The sequence below is a fragment of the Berghia stephanieae genome, chromosome 2 (assembly GCF_034508935.2).
Source record: "Berghia stephanieae isolate SIO BIC M18660-M18661 chromosome 2, UCSD_Bste_1.3, whole genome shotgun sequence".
Taxonomy (NCBI): domain Eukaryota; kingdom Metazoa; phylum Mollusca; class Gastropoda; order Nudibranchia; family Aeolidiidae; genus Berghia; species Berghia stephanieae.
Genome location: NC_088361.1, coordinates 45,924,179 through 45,934,178, shown reverse-complemented (window position 1 = coordinate 45,934,178; position 10,000 = coordinate 45,924,179). Strand labels below are relative to the sequence as shown.

At 35.7% G+C, this 10,000-nt stretch overlaps 1 protein-coding gene across 2 annotated transcripts in view; it reads right to left on the bottom strand.

Moving 5' to 3' along the window:
* Nucleotides 1–10,000, bottom strand: part of LOC144964995 (glycosylated lysosomal membrane protein B-like) — an 18,603-nt gene that overhangs the window by 6,553 nt on the left and 2,050 nt on the right. The window contains exons 2-7 of one of the 2 annotated variants that reach the window (XM_078899835.1): nt 8,542–8,847; nt 5,826–6,032; nt 4,037–4,258; nt 2,926–3,209; nt 1,176–1,371; nt 625–652 (exon numbers count right to left, since the gene is read on the bottom strand). In XM_078899835.1, the coding sequence (XP_078755961.1) occupies nt 647–652; nt 1,176–1,371; nt 2,926–3,209; nt 4,037–4,258; nt 5,826–6,032; nt 8,542–8,847 (1,221 nt within the window). In that variant the 3' untranslated portion in view covers nt 625–646. The remainder of the gene's footprint in view (nt 1–624; nt 653–1,175; nt 1,372–2,925; nt 3,210–4,036; nt 4,259–5,825; nt 6,033–8,541; nt 8,848–10,000) is intronic. The other variant, XM_078899836.1, reaches the window with a different exon arrangement.

Sequence of the window (10,000 nt, the reverse complement as noted above, 5' to 3'; positions counted from 1 at the left end):
GTTGCAGTAGTGGTGATGGCGATGATGTGGTGGTAGTGGTTGCAGTAGTGGTGGTAGTGATGATGATGTGGTAGTAGTTGCAGTAGTAGTGGTGATAAGGATGATGATGTGGTGGTGGTTGGAGTAGTTGTGGTGGTGGGTATGATGATGTGGTAGTAGTTGTAGTGATTGTATGGGATGGGGTAGTGGTGGTGATGGGGATGATGATGTAGTAGTTTGTAATAGTGATGGTGACACGGATGATGATGTGGTGAAAGTTGTAGTAAACTAATAAAATTGTGTGCACAGCAGTTGTCCTTCGTACATTTTTTATATCACATTCTAAGCAAGAAATTCCTGATTTTTCTAATTTTAGAGGAAATTTCACCCTCAATCTCATTATTTCCAACATTTCCGACCAAGTATGAAATTTCCGACCAATTTCCAACTTTCCGACTTCCCTGGACACCCTGCTGTATAATTTAGTTTATCAATTCTAATTAAAACCCAGAACTAGCAAAAGCAAAGGAGGGAATTAAAATTCAATTGGTCATTCTGGTTATAGCCTAAGAAAACACAGCTTCTAAGCTTATTTGTAATCCTTTAGGCACTTATTATTTCAGACTCAAAAGAAATATTCCCTACCTTTCTTCGAAAGTCATGTAAATCATTTCTGCAATTCATTGAAATGGAAAGGAGGCGAGAAAATTAGACGCAGAAATAAACAAGAATCACAGCTTAGAAAAAATTTGTAGAACTACTGGGTTACCGTTACGGATTTCTAATTTAATAAAGCTACCCTTACATTTGACTTTTTAAAATTTATTTCAGACATGATGGAAATGTCAAAAAGGCAAAAGAAACAGACACGTTCAATAGAGCACTTTACATAGTTCATACACCCAACACACACAATCAATATCAATTTGTTTTATGATGGATTTGTGAATTTTGCAGTGATGGGGCCATAGGGCATTTTTGTAAAAATGAGATCTGAAGCCTTGAAGCGCGTTTAACATGGTTTCATTCATTACTTATCCATGCCTTTCATTAAACAATAACCATCAGAACCTAAAAATGTCCCAATCAGGCAACATGACAATTTATTGATTGCTTTTCATGCTTGCTAAGAAGGCAGAAAAAAAGGGAGGGGGGAAGGGATCATGCTTGGCAATAAAACAAACACGTTAATTAACCTGAGGCCTGTTTTGGTCAGCTGAGCCATTGATGGGTTCATACTGTGACCTCTTCTTGCGTACGACCCTTTGAATGGTGTAAATGCCACCAACAATACAGACGAGGACTGGTATCCCCAGACCAGTGGCAATGATGATAATGACGGTCAGGGATATCTCATCTTTTGGGGGAGTTCCATATCCAATGGCACCATTCCTGAATCAGAACATTGAAATAATGAGTTTCATTTATCAAAAGTAAAACGACATTTGTACTTGAAAAAATAGATTTAATTTAAATTCAAATTGAGCTTTTATATAGCGAAATGTCCACTAAAAGTGCTTAAAGCGCTTTACAAGGGGTCCCTGGTCAACAGCAACATTTAACATGTAGGACAGGACATGATGCCTGTTAGGCAATATTACAATTTTTTTTGGACTGAGATAACGCTGTTAACGGCCAGGTATTCATTTTACACCTGAGTACAGTGAGAGAATGTGAGTAAAGAGCCTTCTCCAAGGACTCAACTATGCACCGAGTGAAACTCGAACCCATGACCTACCGATCTGAAAGCGAGTGTCATACCACAAGACCACATAGCCGCATATAGATTTCCATTTTTATTGAAAACTCATTATTAGTAGAAAGGAAGAAAATGAGAAAAAGTAAGACAAAGGGAATTGGATCATATAACAAAAATTAGTAGTAGGTTCCAACAACCATTTTTTGGTTTATTCACCTTAACAACGCCACTACCACATTATCTCATTCGTCTGTTGTGTTTCATTCATCCTGTTTTGTTGATAAGGGGGAACCCCGAAACATCCATATTATCCGTTTTCGTATATTAAATTGAAGCTTACATTCAATTTCACATTGTTATTTATTTCCTCGTGCTTTGAGCAGCAACATTTACATTATCCTTAACGAGAGACAGTAATAAAAAATGTATCAAGTTTGTTGGACAAAAATCTGAAAGATGGAAGCCTGAGGGGTGAGGCGCAATAGGCTTCAACAGTCGTGACGTCACTTCCCTCGTAATGACACATTGTAACTTGGTAACAGGTTCTAAACTATCAGAACAATGGCGGATGCCCTTAAGAAATACTTCTCTGATGAGCATAAAAGTGTATCCAGAGGAGAAAAACAGTATAAATCTGATCATGTTTTGACTTTTATACATTCTGATCACATGACATGTGAAAAAGTTCTAGCCAGCATGAAGAAATAAAAGTACAGATTTTCTTTGTTTAGAACCAAGCTGTTCATTGCTGGGCGCATGTGACACCAGACTATTGAATCCAATTAGAAGTGTTTGGCATTATGTTAGCTGTAGGTTTATCAGAGCTATCCGAGCCATGAGTTTGTTTTGAGTCTTGAGTATGGTGACGACCAAGCTACATCAGAATTTATTGTTGGAAATTGCAGGGTGAATCAAAATCATATGGGGGGGGGGGGGGGGGGGGAGAGAGAGAGAGAGAGAGAGAGAGAGAGAGAGAGAGAGAGAGAGAGGGAGAGAGAGAGAAAGGGGGAGAGGATGAGAGAGAAGAGAGAGAGAGAAAGGGGGAAGAGAATAAAAGAAAGAGAGAGAGAGAGAGAGAGAGAGAGAGAGAGAGAGAGAGAGAGAGAGAGAGAGACATATATAGAGATAGATAGAGACAGGCAGAGAGGAGAGAGACACAGACAGAGAGAGAGACTGAGAGAGATAGAGAGAGAGACAGATAGACAGAGACAGACAGACAGAGGGAGAGAGTGGAATGAATGGCTTACCATACTGTATAGTTATTTGTCAAATAAAAACCATCCTTTGACTGACCAAATGAAATATTCATTTTCTTGATGTCCGACTTATCAAACAGATCATCCCCAAACAAGGCCGACAGAAGGGTCGCATTCAGCGTTACATCGTCAGCTCTGTCCGCTGACAACAAATCGTAGTGCTTCACTTTGGTCACAGTTTTACGTCCCCTTGTTTCGCCTAAATAAGAGACGGGTTTCCATTGCACGAAGCCAGACCTTGAATTATCTGACGGATTTGTTAGCCAGTTGGTCAACTGAAAGACACAGAGTGAAGAATGAATTGGATTTTAAAAGAGAAAAAAAAAATTGAGCTTTTATATAGTGCAATATCAACTAAACATGCTCAAAGCGCTTTAAAAGGGGCCCCTGGCCAACAGCAACATTTAACATGTAGGACAGGGACATGACGCCTTTTCAGGCCCACATTACATTTTTTTTTCGGACAGAGACAACGCTGTTAACGGCCAGGTACTCATTTTACACCTAAGCATGGTGAGAGAATGTGAGTAAAGAGCCTTCTTCAAGGACTCAACTATGCGCTGAGCGGGGATCGAACCCAGGACCTTCCGACCCGAAAGTGAGTGTCATACCACTAGATCACATAGCCGCACAGAACATACATAAAGATTAGGGTAAGGGATAGAAACTTCCTTATGGAAGAGTAAAGTTTACTCATTTATTTAATCATTTACTTATTTATTTAATCATCATTTATTTATTAAAAAACAAAACAAACAACATAAATAAATATATTGATTCTGGAATTCATACTCTGTTATTATTATCGTGGTTACACAGCATGAAAAACATATTCTCTGTTCAAATTTTTTTTATGAATTGGGATATCATTGAGACACAAAGTTTAACCTTTTCTCTTTTGCATAAACAGGTCACTATAAATGCATTTGTAATTTAATATAATATATTTGATAATCATTGCCCCCCCCCCCCACCCACCCCAAAAATAATATTAATGATAATAAATAACAATAACAATAATAATGATTATGATGATAATGATGATGATCTTCATCATAATAACAACAACTACAAAAAAACAAAGCCAAACTGACACACATACCAAAAAGACTCCCGGAGAATATTCATCGTCAATTGTTTCTACTGTCTTGACTTCCATCTTTTTGCTTCCTCCAAGACTGACGGCAACGGTTTCTAAGGCAAATCGAGAATTATTCTGTGACGGCGTGTATTTATCCATCAAGAACTCAAAAACAGTCTCATTGGCGATATACTTCTGTGATGGTAATTCCGAGATTCTGCCTTCTTTATCAGGGATGTGGAACTGTAAACAAATAGTTTTAGAAAATGGATTCCTTTTCTTCGTATAAATTGATGGACTCAGTAAGATTGAGCATTACTGTGGATTTTTCATATTCAAGAAGGAAAAACAGCGGGTAACTGATAAAAAAGCATAAAACAGGACACTCTAACACACAACACCATCACGACCCAAAACAGCAGTATGTTTGGACTATTATACAATATAATCTAGATTTAGAGCTTTTTTCTTTTCGTTGGTCTGATGAGCTAGTCAAAAAAGCATTATCCTGGGACATAGTGATACTAAGCTGCTAGAAGCTGTGGACTGTAAAAAGTAATAAACAAAAATGAATATTATCAGCTTCAAAAAAGAACAAAATACCAAACACGGAATGTTTCAGGTTCAAAACCCTTCTTCAGCCAATAACAAAAAAAATCCTAGATAAAAGCATAAATACATTACTTTGGTATTTTGTTCTTTTTTTTTTCAAGTTGTTATATTCATTTTTGTTTATTACTTGTTACAATCCTGGGCAATGCAAGGGTCATGTCCATACATATAAACAATCCAAATTAAATTTATTTTTTTAAAATTAGATTTTCTACAGATTGCAGATTCGGAACAGTCATCAAAGACAGTTGGCCACGATGACGGTACCTTCCTGATAGTCTGTGGTATATCCTTTAAGGTCTCAATATTTCTCAGAGGCTTAATATCAGCAGGGGTTCCCGATACTGAGAGCTCAATTGGTAGAGCACTCGCTTCACCCCCCCCCCCCCCCCCCCCCCCCCCCACCTGTCCATCAAGCAGTTATTGGATCACTGGTTGTTAGATCTGACAGAAAGTAATTTGCAATAGACAAGTGTCCTATCCAAAGGGGAGCAAGCAATTGTATGTTTCACGCCATAGAAACCGGGATAAACTCCGGCTCCACAGGCCTGTTGGCTTTCAAGGACCACACAGTAAAAATTTGATGCCCCATTTTTGCAGAGTTTCTTTATTCTTAAAACTTTTTTTATAGAATTAAATTTACCTGGGCCGACTTTACCTGTCCCAAGTCCAAATCAAGGAAGAACATTTAAGTTTGTACCAAAAATTAATTAATTAATTAATTCTATAAAAACTCTCCGTCTGTGTTTGTTGGCTTATATATTAAAGAAAAGAGGCAAAAGAGAAGAAGGAGAATAAGAAGAGGAAGAAGATGAAGAAGGAGGAGGAGGAGAAAAAAAAAAAGAAGAAGAAGAAGAAGAAGAAGAAGAAGAAGAAGAAGAAGAAGAAGAAGAAGAAGAAGAAGAAGAAGAAGAAGAAGAAGAAGAAGAAGAAGAAGAAGAAGAAGAAGAAGAAAAAGAAGAAGAAGAAAAATAAAAAAGACAAGGAACAAATGGAAGGTAAAAGTTTGTTTGTTACATCATGAAAATAAGAGTTAACAATGAGAAGAAATCAAAACTGTGCCTTAAGACCTATTAAGGGGACAAGATTCTGATTCTGATAAACTAGCATCGCTTTTCCATCCATTCCATTGAAACTAGCTGCTGAGAAAAGATCAGCAAAGTAAGTAAAAAATGAAATACAAGCTGACGGTACTTACTGAGAAAGATAAACTTCCATTATTTGAGTCTTCTGCTGTCATGTTGTCATCAGTGGTTTCAAAGACAAATCTGTTATCTGGGAGGTTATGAAGATCAAGAGGCTGCCAGTGAAACTCTGGAAATGGTCGAATTTTCCCTTGTTTGTCCTTGCTTTTCTCCCATTTATTAAGATCTGCATCATCGTCTTCATCATTATATTCTATGAGCTGTGGACAAAGTATCAAAAAGAGAAATGAGACATTCTAGATAACATATCCTATGAGCTGTAGACAAAGTATCAAAAAGATAAATGAGACATACTAGACAAACCAGGCTGCTTGGGTCAATTTGAAAAAAAGATCTCTGAATCACATTTAAAACTGCTCCCACTAATTTAAAATGAATATATATAAATATAAAAATATATAGGGTGCAAGAAAAAAGCCCGGAAAAGTTTAAAAGCCTGCATCCGCCAGACTATAAATGATACAAGTCTGAAATTTTACCACATACAAACCCAATTATTAAACTTTTTTTTAAAATATATTGAACACTTAATAAACACACTGCAAAAATGCCATATCGAAGATTTTGAACATAATTCCCAATTTTTTATGTGATCTGTCAATCCCTCATTTTGCTTTATGACTGATGCGTAGCATTTTTCCCATGATCCAATCGATTATCTAATGTCTTGAATAATGAGTCGATCCCATCCATTTTGAATTGACTCTTCTAACTGTGTTTTTGTGTGTAAAACTTTATACCATTCTTATAAACCAACAATGACCAAATGCTGTGGTCCATGAGATTCAAGTCAGGCAAATTGGAAGCTATTCATCTTTTGAATAAATCTTCCTTCAAAAATATACACAAACGACATTCTACTACACTAAGCGAACACATTTGGAACCTGAAAGAAAACAACATACAACACGGCATTATATGGAAAATCATCTCCAGAGCACAGTCGTACTCCCCCTGTTCTGAGATTTACAACCTCTGCTTGGAAGAAAAATTTGACATCAACACAAAACCGAACATGGCAACACTCAATAGAAGAAACCAACTAACATCCTCATGCAGACATAGAAACAAACACCTTTTATGTAATTATGAACCAACATAAATGTGAAGCCAAAATAGTACGATTAACACAACAATCTACTTTCACTTCTTGATGAGAGCGAATACTCAAAACAATATTGTAGAAGTTGATCATAATTATAATTGAAATATTTCATATATATATATATATATATATATATATATATATATATATATATATATATATATATATATATATATATATATATATATATACACATACATACATACATATATAGATATATATATATATATATATATATATATATATATATATATATATATATATATATATATATATATATATATATATATATATATATTATATATATATATATATATATATATTATATATATATATATATATATTTTATATATATATATATAATATAAATCATAAAAACAAAAACCATGAAATAATCGTGCTCAACTTTTTTTTTATAAAAGGAGCTATTTATAAAATATTTCAAGTAAAATTTTGTGTAACTTCTACAATATTGTTTTGAGCATTCGCTATATTCAGGAAGCAATATTGTAGAAGTTAAACAAAATTATACTTGAAATATTAATAATAGTATATGGCGCCCTAAGACCTATGAACCATTTAATATACAGTCAGAACTCTACAATTCGGATGTCTCCATTATCCAAACAGGCTGCCAGGGGACAGATTTTTTTCTTCTTTATTTCTACACTTTAGGGACTGATTCTACTGTCTAGATGTCTCTGTAATCCGTAAAAAATGCTGGGAACGGAAGTGTTTGACTTGGATAGACGTGACTATATATAAATTGTGACTAAAGAAGAGTTCTCTTGTTATGTAAAAAATGGAAGTTGTCCCATTCATTTTTGGTGAAATCTTTTATAGTCTACAATTTCAGGGGGGGGGGGGGGGGGGGGGGGGGGGAAGGGGGGAGTGTCTTAATATAAAATTTACAGTAATTAAGTCAGTAAGCATACAGTAAGAATGATCTAGCCACCATTTTACCCTCGACTTTGGGAATTTTCCTGATCAAAAGTATCAGCATCCAGGTTTAGAAATGATAGAAGACGAATATGCTGGTAATCTGCATCGACGTGTATACAATACAGTATACACTTCCTTTTATCTGAAATAACAAGTTTTTAATACATTCTACCCAAAACAGAAAATAAATGTGTGTGATATAGTGTTAGGCCTGCAACATACTGACATTCTATTTACTCTCTAACCAAACCACTTCACTTAAATAATTGTGATGTCAAAGCTTTATATCATTGTGTTGTCCTAAGACTTTCATTCCCTAATTCTCTTCAGCTTTGGGAAATAAAGAAATAAAAAGCAATTCATTTATATTAAATCATCTCAATACCAATGCGGGGTCTCAATAGCTCAGTTGGTAGAGCACTCGCTTCACAATCAAAGGGACTGAGATCGATCCCAGGTGCAGTCGAGATTTTTTCTTACCCCCCTGTCCACTCATCAGTGATTGGGGAGCTGGGTCTGTCAGATCTGGCGGAGACTAGCATCCTATCCAAAGGGTAGCAAGCAATTGCAGTTGTCAGTTTCACACTATAGAATGGCTCTGAAGGAGATTTACTATATCAAATCATAGCAATACCACAGTGTACTCTGTTCTCATTCCTTACCTTTGTAAAACAGAGGCCAAATTTGTAGTCAATCTTGATTTTGTTCAGGTTTGTAAATTTGATCCCATGAAACAAGGATGACTTATCAGACAGTATGACGTCCCAATCAAACAGCATTTCTGTATCAAATTGAGTCGTCCTTGCGATGAGCACAGTGGGAAATTCTTTAGTACTGAATACATAATGCAGGTTGTCGTGTGTCGGAGATGAAGCCTTTGTGTATAGAAGATGAGGCAGCTCACCAGTCTTATTTGCTTGTCTGCATTGTGCATTTTTGTCGCATCCCGGCCATGGCGTTGTAACCACCTAAAATTGAAATGAAGACAATAAATCAGTGATGATATCAGCACTTTATTAAAAATGATATGTAATTTGGTGAGATTCAAATTCAAGAACCAAATCCATAACACCACCAAAATATTATAATTAGGTAATGAACAGTTATGTAGTCTAGTGGTATGACACTTGCCTGGGTTCAAGTCCCACGCGGAGCATAGTTGAGTCCTTGGAAAAGGCTCACTCACATTCTCTCACCATACCCAGGTGTAAAATGAATACCCGACTGTCTCTGTCCAAAAATAATGTAACATCACTTAACAGATATTGTGTCTCATTCTATAGATTACGTGTTGGCTAGGGACCCCTTCTACAGTGCTTTGAGTACATTAAGTGGATATTGCACTACATAAAAGCTCAAGTTTAAATGATATGTAAGATTGTCTCACTTTCATGAATACATCCTCTCCATTTATGATATTACTTCACTGTATGTAAGTATAAGTTATGTGATGATTATGTAATTGTTTTATTCCACAAAAAATCTTCTGTGGATTTAATATTTGAGATTTATCTCTTCTATAAAGTGACAGTCAACATGCGAGTGACTGAATGAAAGGTTACTTTATTCTTCCTTCAATTAGAGAAAATTTTGAGAGTGTGTATATTTTTGTAATTTATAAAAATACAACAATCGAATAGACCAAGTTAAACCTGAATCTGAATGTCACTCAAAGTCAACTCAATTCTGAGTATTTGTATTTATTCGAACTTGGAGAGAGTTGTTGAGTGTGACAGCCGTTGTTGGTGTTTAGGCTGAAGAAGTTTGATAATCCTCGCTTGAAGGTTTCTAAATCTGTTGTGTTCACACATGACTTGGGAAGAGCATTCCAGTCTTTGATAGTGCTAGGTGCAAATGAATAAGTTTGTAGATTGGTGTTTTAGTGTTTTTGAGTGGGAAGAAGAAGAAGAAGAAGAAGAAGAAGAAGAAGAAGAAGAAGAAGAAGAAGAAGAAGAAGAAGAAGAAGAAGAAGAAGAAGAAGAAGAATAAGAAGAAGAAAAAGAAGAAGAAAAAGAAGAAGAAGAAAAGAAGAAGAAGAAGAAGAAGAAGAAGAAGAAGAAGAAGGAAGAAGAAGAAGAAGAAGAAGAAGAAGAAGAAGAAGAAGAAGAAGAAGAAGAAGAA